This window comes from Glycine soja, chromosome 11 (genome assembly GCF_004193775.1).
Source record: "Glycine soja cultivar W05 chromosome 11, ASM419377v2, whole genome shotgun sequence".
In the NCBI taxonomy this organism is placed as follows: domain Eukaryota; kingdom Viridiplantae; phylum Streptophyta; class Magnoliopsida; order Fabales; family Fabaceae; genus Glycine; species Glycine soja.
Window position 1 is genome coordinate 23381503 of NC_041012.1, and position 18490 is coordinate 23399992.

Genomic DNA, 18490 nt, shown 5'->3' on the forward strand with positions numbered 1-18490 from the left:
AATGTGGAAAATGATCTAGCAATTGGGGGTGACCACGGGAAACAAAGATGTCCAACACAGGGAAATTCTACATAAATTAAGCAGTATGGAAACCAAAGACAGATTGGAAGCTGAGAGGTTGGGAGCTAATGTTATGGACCCATGAATATAGCCTCATATAATGTTAGAGGTCTGGGGAGGGGAGTAAAATGGGTTGCCATAAGGAGATTAATCAACAAAGAAAATATTCAAATGATATGTCTGCAGGAGACTAAGAAAGACAACATTAATAAGACATTATGTCAGGCTATATGGGGTAGTGATGAAGTTATGTGGGAGATGCAACCTGGAAATAATTCAGCTGGTGGCATTTTATGCATGTGGACTGAATTAGCTTTCAAGCTACAAAATAAGGTCATTGGAAATGGATTCATTTTCTTGGAAGGAGTATGCATCAGAGAGGCCCTGAAAATATGCATTGTGACAATATATTCTCCTTGTCATATACATAACAAGAGAATATTGTGGGATTCAGTGAGACAGCTGAAACAAGCATCCCAAGTAAGATTATGGTGTGTGCTTGGGGACTTGCATAAGGAACCCAAATGAAAGAATTGGAAAAACTGGCAGGCTACTGGGAGACAATAGTATGCAGGAATTCAATGAATGGATCGAAGATATGGAGTTATTGGAGGTTCCTGTTGTGGGCAAACAATACACTTGGTTTAGGCCAAATGGTGAATCTAAAAGCAGATTAGACAGGGCTTTAATATCCCTTGAATGGAGGGACACTTGGGCAGAAAGTGTGCAATTTACCTTATCAAGAAATTTTTCAGATCATTGTCCTATTCTACTTAAAGCTAACAATGTGGATTGGGGTCCTAAACCTTTTAGGATATTAAATTGCTGGCTAACAGATAAGTCTTTCAAAGAAGTAGTCAATCAATGCTGGAATTTTGTCCAAGTTTCAGGATGGGGACCATATGGATTAAAAGAAAAAATCAAAAGGCTGAAGTGCAGATTAAAGATATGGAACAAGGAAGAATATGGGGATAGCTTTAAAAAAGTCCAGCAATTGGAAGTGGAGCTTAATAAATTAGAGGAAGACACATTGCATAGACAGATGACTGATTTGGAAATTTCAAGAAGAAAGAAGCTACAAGAAGATTTGAGGCTGGCTGCCCAGACCCATGAAGCATTGCTAAGGCAGAAATCTAGATCAAGATGGTTAAAGGAAGGAGACTGCAACACTACATTTTTCCATATCTGGGTGAATGCAAATAGAAATAGAAATTGCATCAAAGGACTTCTCATTGAAGGTGTATGGACAGATGAACCTAATAAGGTGACGAAAGAAATCAGAACCTTCTTCTCCAACAGATTTCAAGAAGCAGATTTTCAAAGACCTAAAATTGATGGCATCATTTTCAAATGAGTTCATACCTCAAAAAGGAATTAGACAGGGGGATCCGCTAGCACCCTTCCTATTTAATATGGTTGTGGAAGCTTTATCTGGACTGCTGAGAAAGGCAATAGCTGAAAACATGTACAAAGGTTATCTAGTGGGATCAAAAAAGGTTGACATAAGTATTTTACAATACGCGGATGACACTATATTTTTTGGAGAAGCAACTATGGAAAATGTGAGAGCATTAAAGGCTACTTTAAGGGCGTTTGAGTTAATCTCAGGCCTAAAGATTAATTATGCTAAGAGTTGCTTTGGAGCTTTCGAGGTTTCAGATCAGTGGAGGAGTGATGCTGCTAAGTATTTAAACTGCACCCTATTATCTATTCCTTTTACATATCTTGGCATGCCTATAGGGGCTAATCCGAGGCGAACACAAATGTGGAACAACATTATCCACAAATATGAGAGGAAATTGGCAAAATGGAAACAATGATACATCTCATGGGGAGGGAGAGTGACATTAATTAAGGGTGCACTAACATCAATTCCAATTTATTTCTTGTCTTTTTTCAGGATTCCAAAAACAGTGGTGGAAAGGCTCAAAAGGATACAACGTAGATTTTTGTGGGGTGGAGGACTAGAGTAGAATAGAATTGCATGGATTAAATGGGATCAAGTATTTATCCAACTTTAATGAGGCCAGCAAGATTCCTTGGGTGAAGTGGGATACAGTTTGCCTCTCTAAGAACAAAGGGGGCCTAGGGATCAAAGATTTATCCAACTTTAATGAGGCTTTACTTGGAAAATGGGGGTGGGAGCTGGCTAATAATCAGAACCAACCTTGGGCTAGAATTTTACTCTCCAAATATGGTGGGTGGAAGGAGCTGATCTCTAGTGGAAAGAGTAAATTCTCTTCTCAATGGTGGCAAGACTTAAAGGCTATCTTCTAGCAGCAGCATAACAATTGTTTTGTTGATAACCTCAAGTGGAGGGTGGGATATGGCACCAAAATCAGTTTCTGGAAGGACAAATGGCTGGGGGATAATTATAATCTTCAAGCAAAATATCCTACTTTATTTTTAATAAGCAATCAACAGACCTCTTCAATCAATTCCATGGAGGAGAGATGGGAATGAAAGCTAACATGGAGAAGGAATTTTTTTGACCATGAAATTGACATGGTAGCTGACTTTCTAGCTGAGATCGAGTCAGGCCACATCCATCAATCCAGCAGAGATTTACTTTGCTGGAAGCCTGATCCTAATGGTCTATATTACACAAAGTCTGCATACAAAGTGTTGCAGGAGGCTCATGATAATTCTAATGAAGACAGGGCCCTTAAGATCATGTGGAGCCTGAAAATTCCCCCAAGAGCTAGTGCTTTTTCTTGGAGATTATTCAAGAACAGGCTCCCTACAAGGGATAATCTCAGAAGGAGGCAAGTGACATTGCCTTCATATAGCTGTCCTTTATGTGACCTTGAAGAAGAATCTATCACTCATCTTATGTTCAACTATTCCAAGACTAGGAGTCTTTGGTGGGAGCCTATGAGATGGGTTAATAGAGTGGGTCCTTTCCCCATAGACCCAAAGAATCACTTTCTGCAATTCTCTCAGTGGAATAGGCCAAGTTGTATAGTCAAGAGATGGGAATTTCTCTGGATAGCTCTGTCCTTGTCCATTTGGCATCACAGAAATGGCATGGTTTTCAATAATCAGCCTTTCAATCCAGAAAAGGTCATGGATGAGGCCTTATTCCACACCTGGTCCTGGCTTAAGTGTGTGGAAAAGGGCTTTCAATTGCATTTTAATTTCTGGTCATCTAACCTGAAGGATGCATTTTCTTAGAGGGGATGGGTTTGCTTTGTATTATGTCCTGTCTACTGATTCTTCCTAGTTGGGTTTAGGCTTTTTATGCCTTGTATTCATAATTGTATTTTCAGTACACCTAGTACTGAATTTCATATATAATATATTGATTTTTGCTGTGCAAAAAACAATAATGGATCAAGTATGTATGCCAAAGGAAAAAGGTGGGCTGGGGATTAGAGATATTGATACCTTTAATCTTGCTTTACTAGGCAAATGGGAATGGAATTTGATGCAAGAGACGGGAGAAATTTGGTCCAGAGTGTTGGAGTCAAAATATGGGGGATGGAGGAGCCTATATGAAGTAGGAAGGGTACGGCATCAATCTATGTGGTGGAAAGATTTAAAACAAACTGTTAATTTTGCACAGCATGGAGACATAGTTCACAGCAAAATGAGATGGAAAATTGTAGGAGGAGATAAGGTCAGGCTTTGTGAAGATAAATGGAATCAGCAACAGCAACCTTTAGCAGAGAGGTATCCTAGACTATACCAAATATCTACACAGCAAAACCAAACCATTAGACAGATGGGACAACACCTGCAATCAGGTTGGGAGTGGCAGCTTGGGTGGAGAAGACCGCTATTTGAAAATGAAATCGAGTCAGCAATCAATTTCCTAAAGGATATCGAAGGTATACACATTCAGCAGCAAGGATCAGATGAATGGGAATGGTTAGGTGATCAAACAAGGAATTATTCCACACGCAATGCCTACAATCTGGTTTTGGAAGCTTCTACAGGTGGTCAGCAAGAGGAATGGTGTAAGGAATTATGGAAGATTAAAATTCCTAGCAAAATAACAGTTTTTGCTTGGCGGCTAATAAAGGACAGACTACCAACAAGGATGAATCTGCATAGGAGACAAGTGCAACTGCAGGATCTATGTTGTCCTTTTTGCAGAGAAGCTGAAGAGGAGGCATCTCATTTGTTCTTCCATTGCGTCTTCATCCAACCAATTTGGTGGGAATCGATGTCTTTGTTGAATTTACAAAGTGCCTTTCCTCTTGGGCCTAAACAAAATTTTCTACAGCATATTTTCATCCAAGCAGAAGGTTTAAGGATTAAGAGATGGAGATACTGGTGGATGGCGGTAACTTGGGCCATTTGGAAATTCATAAACAGAATTCTGTTTTCAAATGCAGAATTTGATGCTAACAGATTGTTTAATGAAGCTGTTTTCTTGACCTGGACTTGGCTTAGACATTTTGAGAAACATTTCTCAACTCATCTAAAACCAATGGGCAAGCAATATTAGTCAGGGTTAAAGATAACGCTAAAGACATGGAACCAAGAGCAGTTTGGAGATACATTCAAAAAGGTCACAAAGCTGGAATCAGATTTAAATAAACTGGAGGAGAACTCAATGCATAGACAGTTAAATGAGCAAGAAAAATTAGAGAGGAAGCAGTTACAGGAATCTCTTTGGGTTGCTGCCCAAGCCCATGAATCCTTACTTAGGCAGAAATCCAGATGAAGATGGTTAAAAGAAGGCGATTGTAACACACGTTTTTTCCACCTATTGATGAATGCTAACCGAAATAGAAATTCTATCAAGGGGGTATTCATTGATGGTTCATGGACTGACGACCCATACAAGGTGAAGGAAGAGGTGAAATCCTTTTTCTTCCATAGGTTCCAAGAACCAATTGGTCAGTGACCCAAGATTGATGGAATCAGGTTTCAAACTGTTAATCAACAGCAGAATAACGAGCTTGTGGCACCTTTCATGGACGAAGAAATTCAGAAGGCAATTTTTAAAGCTGCAGCGAAGTTTTTTTATGAAGGAAGGCAATTCACAAAAGGATTGCATGGATTAAATGGAAATCGGTATGCTTACCAAAAGAAAAGGGTGGCTTGGGCATCAAGGATATTGAAACATTCAATCTCGCACTACTTGGAAAATGGAAGTGGCAATTAATGCAAGAAAATGGTGAGCTGTGGACCAGAGTTCTGAAATCGAAATATGGTGGATGGAGGAACATTGAAGAAACAGGAAACTCAGCAAAGCAATCTGTTTCGTGGAGGGATGTAAAACACGCTTTTAATCAATCACAACAGGGAATGGTTATTCAAAATAACATGAGGTGGAAGGTGGGAGATGAAGAGAAAATTAGATTCTGGAAATACAAGTGGATTAATCAACAGGAATCACTAGCAGAAAGGTACCCCAGGCTGTTTATCATATCCTCACAGCAGAATCACACCATTAGGTTTTAGGTTTTAAGATGACATATAGAGTTTTAGGTTTATCAAAGAATTTCCCATAACAAATCCAACACTATATCCCCACAATGCAAATAGTACAAGAGCAAGCAATCAATATACTTTAGCATCTCACACCCATACTCCATTTTAAGCATTATATTTTTTTCATATTTAGACATAACTTGGCTTAGGTTCTAGGCCAATATTGGACTTTATTTTAAACCAGCTTATTGGACTTTAAGAATACATCCCGCAACATCAAATGACTCAAATCCATTACTACAGAATACAAATACCCAAAGGAACTACAACACAACATATTTTAATTTTTAGCAACAACCATATTCTCATCGTGATAAGAAGCACAAATACAAATGCATATACTGACAGATTGTCAATTGTCGTCAGTGGTGGAGATATTCCTAATCAGCACTGATCACTTAGCAGCACACAGAACACAAGCAACAACGAACCTTGACAGCGACTAAAGAAGACGAACAAATCACCTGAGCAGCAAAGTAGACATGATATATACAAAGTTAAGCAATTGCTTTCGAAACATGACAACAGAGACATACCTTCGATGGCTTCCCTGGGAGTCTTAAATCCAACCACAACAGACTTCCAAAATCGCTTCCCACCCTTTCCGGGACTCTTTCCTTTCCTAGTTTTCTTCGACCTGCGAAAGTGAGAAAATGTTAAAACGAGGAACGCCTAATGTTAAAACGAAAGGACGCACCTCAATCGAAAAGTGGCAGACACGAACTCCACAAAGACCAACTCCACTATGTGGTTGCAGTCACAAAAGTGCAGCCCAGTTTGCGACAAAGACGAACTTAGGGCAGAAGGAGAAAGAAGAAGAACGCCCTGGGAGTCTTAAGGCGAACCACAATGCACTTCCAAAATCGATTCCCACCCTTTTCCGGGACTCTTTCCTTTCATAGATTTCTTCGACCTGCGAAAGCGAGCAAATGTTAAAACGAGGAACGCCTAATGTTAAAACGAAAGGACATACCTCAATCGATAAGTGGTAGAGACGAACTCCACAAACACGAACTCCACAATGTGGTTGCAGTCATGGAAGCGCAGGCCAGTTTGCGACAAAGACAAACTCAGGCAGAAGGAGAAAGAAGAAGAATGATAGGGTTCGAGCGCGCGGGTTGTGCAATTTCAGATTTTTAATATATAATGACAACAACATCGGTTTTTTAAAAATAGCCGGTGTTAACATCAACTAGGTAACATCGGTTTTCTTAAAACCGATGTTAACATCAACTCGATAACATCGGTTTTTCCCAAACCAATTTTAACAACGAGATACCAACATCAGTTTTTCCAAAACCGATGTTAACTACTTCATAGTAACATCGGTTATTTAAATAACCGATGTTAATATCGAGTAGTTAACATCGGTTTTTCCAAAACCGATGTTAACTATGTCTAATTATTTACAAAAATGCCATCGCGCTTTTGTTAAAATCGGTTTTGTGAATAACCGATGTTAACCGTGCGATGTTAAATCTAAAAATTGTAGTAGTGCATACTGATAAAGATAATGGTTTATTTAGCTACAATACAAAAAAATATGATATATGCACAAAATGGAAAATGAAGCATTTGTAATTACAATAGAAACAAACATTCAACTTCTTCCAAGAAACAATAACTATGGGTTCACATATAATTAAAGGAATTGGACAAAATAGATGAAGGAGGAACATGGGTCTTCAAAAGATCCATAGTTGATGTTGCTATGTCAAAATGTTGAAATTTTGTTACGAAAAAAGGGTCTTATATTTGTCTATGCACCCTTTTACTTCTAGTACATGGAATTTAATTGATTTTTTAGTTTTATGTTTGTTCCATTTTTATATGTGGATTGTAGAACAAAAACATCAAATTGGTTGATGCATTATGACAACCTGTGTGGTTCAGACTTTGTAAAAGGAATTTACAAAGATAGTGGAAATCTCAAGTGGGTTGCTTGAGTACTGGACGTAGGCACGGGAAGTGGTCGAACCAGTATAAAATTGTGTTTGCATTTTCTCTTCCCTTATCTTATTTATTTTGTTGCAATCAATTGTGTCTTGCATGTTTAAAGAACATTGTTAAATTGATTGTTGTTGCTTCTTTTGCATTCTAAGCCTATCCCTCTTAAGATTATTGAGGCCACAAGGTCCAACACTATACATAGAACTTTTTCTAATACCATTCACAAATTATAACTAAGGATATGGAAAAACGACTCAACCTACTTGCTCCACAACTAGTATAGAAGAAGCTAAATATAATACTAAGTAATAGTAGTAGCAAGCAGAGCAGAACAACCAGAATTCATAACTTCATCAAGAAAAGTAGATACACTAAACTCCTTGTTTTCCGAAAAAACAAATCATAAAGACAATAAAACAGTTTAGTAAAAGAATTTATAAAAAAGAAAGGTTGTTGCAACATACGATAGTATTCCAACCCAAAAGAAAATGGGAGTGTTTCTTTCAACTTACTGCTTCAAAGATTTTGATTTCTTACAATTACAACGCTTGCAAGACTCCTCTTTCCCAGCTAGTTCCAACTTGCGCTTGGAAACGGGATTTGTACTTATAACTTAGAATATCTAGGGTTTAAACAAACACAAATTGGCAATGTCGATAAAATTAACCATGTTGCCAACACTAGGCACATATAAATGAAAACTATAATAAATGACCGACCATGAACAACAAAGAAATTGTATTCAAGGACCATGAAGTTGCTACTTACTACACGACAATGTTTTCCAGCAATAGAGGAAAGCACTGTCACGATGGGATGAGAGTGAGACAGACCAGAGTGAAGAAGCACATGAAACAACACAACGGAGGTTGCGGCAGACTACGGAGGTCACAACAAAGTCAACGGTAGAGTAGTGAAGGTCACACGGCAGATCGAGTAAAGGGTATGATAATGAGGGTGTGAGAGAATTATGTGAAATAAAACTTATGTAAAATTCAAAGATAGTTTTTACAAAAACTGCCTTCGTAACATTCAAATTGAAGGCGGTTTTTCAAAAACTGCCTTCTTAACCTTGAAATCAAAGACGGTTTTATAAAGATTGTCGTTAACACCTACATTCAAATACGGTTTTGATAAAACCGTCTTAAAAATGTTGGAATTAATTTCAAAAATGCCACCGCCTAGTTTTCTACATCACTTTTTTGACAACCGACGTAGATGCAACGATGTTAAATCATTATTTTTTAGTAGTGTCTCTTATCTCTAATTAGAGAAAACCAAATCCTTTTCTCAAACCTGGTTAAATTCACAACTCCCTCCCTTTCTAAGATCTAGAAAAGGAAACCGCCGATCTCATATTTGTACACGCAGTGGGTGTTGAGAGGAAGAGGAGCGGTTGCCAATGACGGCATGCCAACAAAAAGATCCAAATCACAAAAATATAGAAACCGAATCTGGTAGTGGTTGGTTTCAAATAAGGGTGGAAGTAGGCTAGGCCGCCCATCGAGGACCTATGTCCCAGCCCATTTATGGTCTGGCTTGACCCAGTTTATTTAGTAAATAGGTCAAGCTCAAGCTTTTTAAAAGGTCTATTAAGTTAAATAGGCCAAACCACAAACCTTAAGAAAAACCTATTAAACCTGACAGGCTGACCCATTTAAAAATAATGTTATAATAAAAATATTATTATTATTATGATATATAATATTATAACTATTATGTTTAAATTACAAAATTATTTTAGTTGTTTGACGATTTGAATCATTTTAGTTAATGTAGTATAAATGGGTAGCAGCAATACAAACTTTTTGCCTTTTTTAAGACTTAAAAGATTTTGGTAGCATGTCACATGTAATATTTGTAGGCAAATTTTTCCCATATCTTGTGGATTAAAATTGTATATTATTTTTTAATGACAAACTTTAGTTTTGTTTAATAATTTTTATGCTTTTTAATATGAAATAGACCTCCAAATGGGTTGATAGGCCTAGCAAACTTTTATAAAGGTTGGGCTCAGGCCTAAAAATAAGCTCATAGCAGGTAACATGCCTAGGCTTGTGCTATAAAAATATGAAACAAGTCAGGCAAAACTTAGGTAGGACTCGACCTGGCCTAACTCATTTCCTCCCATAGTTTCAAAGAAGCAGAGGTAGAGGGCGACAATGTTGATAAGAAGAAGAATGGTTGCTGGCGTTGCACCGTCGCCGATGAAAAACCCACATAACAAGTTGCAACAAATGAAAACCAGATCTATCTAAAACTCGAATCTGACATAACAAAGGGTGACGATGGCTTGTAATGGTTCAGTTCGACAAGGGATGGCGATGGCTTTGATCTCCTCTAAATAAAAGGGTACAATTGAAAAAGTAAAAAATAAATAAACAAAGAAAAGAAAAATGTAGAAAAAAATGATAGTTTAAATAAATTAATCTAACAAATAAAAAAAAAAAACTTTTTCACGAAGCCAAAGTTTGGCTTGTGCACGCTAGCCACCATCTTGAACCGGACCAATGTACTTGTTGGTTTATATGTTTGTTTGTTTTAAATTTTAAGCTTGTTTATTTTATGTTTAACCTTAAAATCATTGAACTTGCACGAAATTCAAATTGGTTGATATCAAACAAAAGCTCGACAATGTCAATGACCCATATGGAGACATATTACTAGTGTGTTAAGACAAACACAAGAATTAATTCTATCCCACAAAATCAAATAGTGATATCATATAAAATTAGAAGTAATTATTTATTGTTTTACTTCTACCATGAAAAACTAATTAATTATTTCTTATAAAAGACAACTTTTTAGTCTCTTTTTTTATAAAAGTTTTCACTTTTAGTCCCTCAAAAATGTTTTGATAAAAAAATTTTGTTTTTTTTTAATCCTTGTCATTAACTTGGACTGTTAAGCAATGATGTGGCCTTCTACTACTAATGTGGTAGCCATGTGACAAAATTTTCTTAAAACTTTTTTTGGCAATTTTTAGAACACTAATCCCGATTTTCATTTTTAGTCCCTAGATTGACCAACCTCGGTCCCTCAACAAAAATTCGAGTCCCTCTTATTAACTTAGACCATTAAACTTGATAATTAATAAATTATTAGTTTTGCATAAATAATATGTGAGGCTAACTTAGATTTATTAGAATTGTGCCACATTTTGAATCAAGGTTGGCCTAATAGAATGTGAGGCCTAAAATAAAAATTGAGAGAAACTTTTTTTACTTTAAAGAAAATAGTTATATGTGAAGCTTTTTAGTGAACATGGATGACCTTTTTTACTTAAAAAAATTAATAACAAATATTCGTAGGCCTAAAAGTTAACCTTTACTTGTTTTATCCATAGTTGAGTCCTATGTTGAGTTCAAACACTTTAGTTGAAGCTATGGTAATGCATTATATTGTGCACATTACACATGCTTTTACAAAATATAAAGATTACTTATGTTGGTTATCTTGGCAAGAAATGTTTTTGTGTGGGTGAATTTCTTTCTCGAGTCCCACATAACATTGCACATGCTGCTTTGCGGCACTACACTTGCAAGTTTCTCAAGATTGTTGCTACAACAAGTCATTAGGTCTCACGTACACAATTTTTTTCTATGGGCTCTATTATCTCATATATATATTTGAAAGGATATAGGTAAGAGTTTTGTGTGTGTGTGTGTGTATATATATATATATCCAATGTTGATACTTGAATAATTTTAGTTATAATTATTTAATAAATTATTAGTTAAAATAATTTTGTGGAAAACTCTTCTTATACACTTCTTTGTTATAATTCACTTCTCTGCTCCTAGCTGACGTTCGACGAAAAATGCCACCGGTTGATAATGGCCGAAAAAATTCTAGCTAATGTCAGCAAAAAAAACATCATCGACTAATATCGGCCAAAAATAGATGATGCATAAAATATGTCTGCTCAAGACAAGAGTACCTTACACAGTAGTATCGTGGACTCTAAAAGTCTGGATATCATACCCTAGAGACTAGTTATGTATCCAAATAATTCAATTTGGATAAAACTAAACAATTTGGATTTTATTAGAAGTTGAAGGACTTGTGTCCAATTATTTTGTCAAAAAATAGTAATCTAGAGTAGGGGTGCAAAATGAATCCATTTATCCACTATTCATCCAATCTATCCATTACAAAAAAATAAAACAAATGGATGGATTCAAATTCATCCATTTAATTTTAGGGATGGTTAATGTCCCAGCCACTAATTTTCAAAATCCAATTGATCATCTAAAAAATACTTAATGGATCAAAAGTAATCCTAATTAATAACAAAAGAATTTGTGGGCGATTAACATCAATAAGGATTTTTTTCGATCATCGTTGGCTGGAACTATTTTTTGGCAGACATCGACCCAAGTTTTTTGGTCAATATCAACCAAGACTATTTTTCAGCTAACATCGACTAAGCTATTTTTTGACCAATGTCGTTCAGAGTTTTTTGGCCAACGTCAGCTAATGATATTTTTCAGTCGATGTCGGCTAGGACTTTTTTGGCTGAATTTAGTCGAGGTTACTTTTTGGCTAATGACATCAAGATTTTTTTCGGTTAACATTGATCAATGATGTTTTTCAGCTGACGTCGACCAATGCTATTTTTCAAACGATTTTGACTAGTTTTCCGGCCAACTTTGGTTGGGGCTATTTTTTGGTGATTTCTACAAGAATTTTTTCAGCCAAAGTTGGATTATGACGTGTTTCTTGGGGTTATTTTGGGTTATTGTCAGCTAGGGTTTTTATCTTGGTTGATGGCTACCAAGACCACTTTTTGGCTAGTGTCGATTAAGGTTTTTGATCGACATCAGTCATGACTATTTTTTTGCTAACACCAACTAGGTTTTTTTGTCAATATCGGCCATGAATATTCTTTATTGACATCAGTTAGGGTTTTTTAGTCGATGTCAGTTGAGGGTTTTTTAGCTAATGTCAACTAGGGTTTTTCCGATCGACATTTGTTTAGGCTATTTTTTTTTGCCGATGACGACCAAAAATATGACCAAATGACATCGTCCAAAGAAACCCTAGCCAACATCAGCCAAAATATTGTTCCCAAATGACAATCGATTGAAATAAGCCTAGTCAACATTAGTAAAAAAATAGCCTCAATCGATGTTATCTGAAAAACCTTAGCTGATGTTAACCAAAAAATAGTCATGGTCAATGTTAGCCAAAAATCATCATTGGCTGACATCGGCCAAAAGACCCTAGCCAAAGTTGGCCAAAAAATAGCCTCAACTGACGTCGACTGAAGAAATCATAGTTGACACCAGCAAAATAGTAGTCTAAGCCAACGTTAGAAAAAAAACTAGCCAATATCGGCCAAAAAAATAGTCATGGTCGATGTCAGGAAATAAACATCATCAGTTTACATTGGCCAAAAAATAGTCTCAATGGACGTTGATAAAAATAATAGTAGCCAACGCCAGCTAAAAAACATGGTCGATGTCAGCAAAAAGAAGTTTTGGTTGATGTCGGAAAAATAACCTGGCCATCATTGGCCAAGAAATACTCTCGGCTCACGTTGATCAAAAAATTGTGTTGATGTCAACCAAAAAACATCACCAACTAACATTGACCAAAAAAATCATTGGCCGATGTCAGCCAAAAAGTAGTTTCGGTCGAGGTTAGCTGTAAACAACCTTAGTCGACTTTTGTTGGAGCAATTATTATTTTAGAAAGTATCATGAATTTCTTAAAATATATTATATTTTTATGGATGGATATCCATCCATGAAAAAAGTATTAATGGATGGATCAAATGGATTCTTTTATCAAATTGATTGGATTTGATCAAATCCTTTAAATAATTTTTCATGGATCAAAATGAATTCATGGATTATTTTGATCCAATCTATTAGGATACACATATTAGCATTGAACTGATTCATCCATTTGCAACCCTTACTCTGGAGCAATCAGAGATGGTGCAATGAATTTATTAGATAAGAGGGCCTAAGGTCATGATAAAATCTTGCAATTGAATTGCCTTAATTCTATGTTGATTGAATTCTCAATCTTTATCAATTATTGACTTTTCCGAAGGTTGTTAAAAGGTTTTGGTCAAACACTTTCAACAGTCTTTCTCTCAACTTAGTTCTAATTTGGTCAATTAAGAAATAAACTATGAGAAAGCATAAGCACATAGAGAATGATAATCAAAAATCTCTAAAATGTGTTTGGTCAATCATCATTTTAAAGGATTCAATTGTTCTATAATTTCATTATTCGTGTGAAGTTGATCACAAATGCACAAATAACTAAAATATAGATTAATCAATTCTAATGAGAAATTAAGCACGATAGAACAACATAATTGTTTAATAAAGACAATTTCAATTATGTAAAATTGAAATTCATCTTCAGATTACATCATAGCCCTAGAAAGAGGGGTTTAGCTAGTCATAGGCATAAACAACAAAGTGCTCTCCATAATCATTCCCAAGTGCTCTCCAATCCAAGAGAGTTCTCATGTTATACCTTTCTCACCGCTGCGTATTTCGTGAACCACTAAAAAAAGGCTAATTAGTAGAGGTTTTTTTTACAAAGGTTATTAGAAACCTCCCTAAATTAATAAAAAAGTAACATTGCACTATTTTTTAGCGGAGGTTTTATAACCTCCTCCAATAAAAAACATTACTCTCCAGTCCCTCTGTTTATTTCCCTCCCTGCCCCTTCTAATTCTAAATATTCTAGAAACTAAAATTCCTCCAAAATTCTTTTGTTGCTCCAATCTAATCCTTTTGCAACACTCCCAGTCTTTGAATCCTTTCATTTGTAGCACTCTAAAGTCTCAAACCTTGTTTGTAATGCTCTCAACCCCTCAGCATTTTGTTTCATTGCCTCTCGCACTGTTGCTTCTATGGTTATCTATCACTGTCAATTCGAGCTCATCAACAATCTGGTACATTTTTTCCCTTTTCATTGCCTATCATAACCCTCTCACTTTGATTTCTACCCCTTCTAGGAGTTGAACCTCCTCGTCCCATGGTGGAGCATTGTTCTAGTGATTGTCTGCAGTGGCAGTGAAGGCTTTCTATGCGTAGCGAGATTATGACGTTGTGGATCCTATGTTTGGGGCTGGTTTTGAGTGTGAAATAAGATGTGAGTAAGTGAGTGAGTGAGTGTGATAGCACAACAAAGATAGCACCAGAAAAGGAAGCATGAACTACAATAGCAAAATCAGGGGTGTGAATGGCAAAAGCAAAAAGAACAATCACCAGGCCCTCGTACCTCAAAGATTTCATCTGAAAAGCACAAAAGCATAGCTGAGTTGGCAGGGATGAATTGCTGAATGATGTTTTCTGCAACTAGGAGACATTCTTAGCCAAATTCTTTTATTGTAATATTCTCTGTGGATTAGGACAAATTTTGTTAGCAGTAGCTCTATATATATCTATGTAAATAATCAGCAAAGGAATAAGAAATTTACTATTCTTTTGTGCTCTCTTTTTTGGATCTTCCTCTTCCTTTTGCTTCTGGAGGTACTGGCCCTCGAAGCCAGCCAACTGCACCCCTATCAATTGGTGCTCTCATTGCCTCAATGTCTGAATCCTCGAAGAACATGGGGTCCTCAGATCGCCTTGAGGAAGCCCTTATTCGCCTCACCAACCAAAACATGTACCTAGGTGAGTCTGTGAACTCTGTGACTCTGAAAATAGATGAACTGATTCAACGCCTTGGTCCTGCCCTGTCAACCCCATCACCTACTCCACCGCCTTTGCCTCCACCTTTCCCTATACCTGCAGTCACACACAAGATGAGGTTAGACGTACCAAGGTTTGATGGCACAGAGCCTTTCGGTTGGATCTTTAAGATCAACCAATTTTTTGAGTACCACGGTACTCCAGAGCAGGACAAACTTGCCATTGCTTCCTTCTACATGGAAGCTGCGCCCTCGCATGGTTCTAGTGGATGAACACCAATGGCCAGTTCACTTCATGGCCGATGTTCCTCCAAGCTCTGCGCACTCGTTTCACTCTGTCTCAATACGATGACCCTACCGGAGCACTTTGCAAGCTCACTCAGAAAGGCACCGTGGCCCAGTACCTTTCCAAGTTTGAGGACCTCGCCAACCGCATTATAGGTATTCCCTCCCTTTTCCTTCTCAGTTGCTTCGTATCTAGTCTCACACCAAAGATACGTAGGGAGGTACAAGCCCATCAACCAGTGACCTTGGTACAGGCCGCCAGTTTGGCCTTCTTGCAGGAAGAAAAGATTCTTGACAATCACCATCCTCCTCGCCCTCGCCCTTCGATTCCACCCACACAGCCCCCTGTACGATACCCACCATAGCCCCTCCACCTCTTCTACCACTCTTACCCCAACCCCCCCCCCCCAGTGTTTCCCCCACACCCTTGAAGCAACTATCCCTGGAGGAGATTGCTTACCACCGCGGCAACGAGGTCTCTGTTTCACTTGTGAGGAGAAATTCCATAGAGGACACCATTGTGCCTCTATGGTTTTTCTCCTCATTGCTGATGAGGATAACCCCGCCCCTTCTAACATAGCCTTACCCGACCCGCCATCAAATACACCACCACCCGACCCACCCGACTCCACAGATTTATAGCTGGCCCAAATTTCTTTGAATTCCTTGGCGGACCATCTGGCGCTGGAGACCATACGCCTGGTGGGCCACCTCGATGGACATCGTCTCCTCCTTCTTGTTGATGGAGGAAGTACTCATAACTTCATCCAACAACAATTGGTGACCCAACTAGGCTTACCATGCCGCACCACTACTCCCCTACGGGTAATGGTGGGTAATGGTTAGTATCTCGAGTGCCACTCTGTGTGTGAAAACATTTCAATCACCATTCAAGACATTCCATTCTCCATTGACTTGTATGTCCTACCAATATCGAGCGCGAAGATCATATTGGGGGTACAATGGCTTAAATCCTTGGGCCCTATCCTGACTGATTACACCAGATTGTTCATGCAATTTATTTATGAGGGACGCTTGGTCAAGCTCCAGGGAGATCATGAAGCCAATCATGTGGAAGCAAAGCTTCCAAGCTTATTTTGATGATGCCAAAGACTCAAGTCAAGAATCAAGATTCAATCAAGTTTCCAGAATCAAAGAGTCATTCAATCAAGAATCAAGATTCAAGTGAAGACTCAAGATATGCAAGAACTTCAAGAAAAGCATCAAGATAAGTATAAAAAGATTGAATAGCACAATTTGTCCAATAGAATTTTTCAAAGAAAAATCTTTTACCAGAGTTTTTACTCTCTGGTAGTCGATTACCATAAGGCAGTAATCGATTACCAGAAGCCCAAACAATTTTATAACTGTTTTTACAAAGTAGTAATCGATTACCATGGGCATGTAATCGATTACTAATGTTTTTTGAACGTTGAATTTCAAATTTCAAGAGTCACAACTTGTTATGAAACATTTTCAAACTTGTGTAATCGATTACACAACATTTGTAATCGATTACCAGTGTTTCTAAACGTTGGTTTTCAAATCTAAACATGAAGAGTCACAACTGTTGATGTGTAATCGATTACACTATAATGGTAATCGATTACCAATGACTGGTTTTGAAAAATAAATTGCCAAGAGTCACAATTTTTAAAGTGACTGGTTTTTGAAGAATTTTCCAAGAGTCACAACTTTTAAGGTGACTAGTTTTCAAGAGAATCACAACTTTTAAAGTGACTAATTTTCAAGAGAGTCACAACTTTTAAAGTGACTAGTTTTAAAAAAATTGCCAAGAGTCACAACTTTTAACATGGTTTCTTCAAGAGCCATCAAATGGCTATAAATATGTGACCATGGCACGAATTTCAAAATTGATTCATTCAATCATTCTCAATTTCTTTCTAAAAGTTTTTGTTCAATACTTGCTTTGTCAAGAAAAGTTCATTGGGCAAAAAATTGTGCTATTCTATTTTCCTCTCTCCTCCCTTCTTACAAAAAGCTTTTCAAGAGACCTACTCTTGGTGACGGTTTTCAAGAGAAGGTCTTCTTGGCTGCAATCACTGGACTCAAGAGACTAACCGCTTTTGGGTTCATTGCAAGAAGTTAAACATTGGACTCAAAAGACTGACCGCTTTTGGGTTCATTGCAAGAAGTAGGATTTGCTTCTTGGTTGATCACTGGACTCAAAAGACTAACCGCTTTTGGGTTCGTTGCAAGAAGTGGGTACAACTTCTTGGTTGTTATCACTAGACTCAAAAGACTAACGACTTTTGGGTTCATTGCAAGAAGTGGGCATAACTTCTTGGTTGTAATCACTAAACACAAAGGAGTAGATTCCTTTGTGGTTCACTACTTGTAAAAGATTTTACAAGGATAGTGAAAATCTCAAGCGGGTTGCTTGGGGATTGGATGTAGGCAGGGTTGTGGCCGAACCAGGATAAATCCGATTTTGCATTCTCTCTTCCCTTATCTCTTTTACTTTCTGTTGTCTTTACATTTCTGCAAGTTATTTTCCTTCATTTTTTATTTCAGTATCTTGTTAACAAAGAAATAATTGAATCTAGGGAATAATTAAGAAAGGGAAAATTTCAATTAGGAGTAGTCAACGAAATCTTAATTCAACCCCCCCTTTCTTAAAATTTCTGAGGCCACTTGTCCAACAATTGGTATCAGAGCAGGTTTCTTGTAGAAAGTTTAGAAACTTCAAGAAATATGGCCTCAGCAAATTTCTTATTCCCAGAAGGAAATTCCATGGTAACTGCCATTATAGAATCTAAAAATCTATCTACTATGTCTCTTGCCACATTATCTGAAGAATTGCAGGAACATGAGTTAGAATTGCAAAGACTCAATCAAAATGAGAAAGAGCAAGCAAATTGTCATACCCTAATTTCGTCTGGGGACCATTGTTTGGTGGCATGCAACCTTCGCTTGACCGCCTCGAGGTACTTAACACCCATCGTTAGGCAATCCGTGATGTTCCGCTACATGCCGGAAGTCGAAAGAAAGCACTGTTGCGCGATCCGTAAAGTTCTGCAACATTCCAAAAATCAAAAAGGGCATTGTTGCGTAATCCGTAAAGTT

General features: G+C 37.4%; 2 protein-coding genes across 2 annotated transcripts; both read left to right on the forward strand.

Annotated features, from left to right (window-relative positions):
• The first annotated feature begins 1472 nt into the window (after nt 1–1472).
• LOC114373081 lies at nt 1473–2337 on the forward strand. The gene is made up of 3 exons (XM_028330626.1): nt 1473–1862; nt 1961–2001; nt 2091–2337. Exons 1-3 carry the CDS (start codon nt 1473–1475, stop codon nt 2335–2337), a joined length of 678 nt encoding a protein of 225 aa, XP_028186427.1.
• Nucleotides 2338–2565: 228 nt separating this feature from the next.
• Nucleotides 2566–3234, forward strand: LOC114373082. Its single transcript, XM_028330627.1, has one exon. The coding sequence runs from the start codon at nt 2566–2568 to the stop codon at nt 3232–3234; it is 669 nt and encodes a 222-aa protein (XP_028186428.1).
• The last annotated feature ends 15256 nt before the right edge of the window (nt 3235–18490 follow it).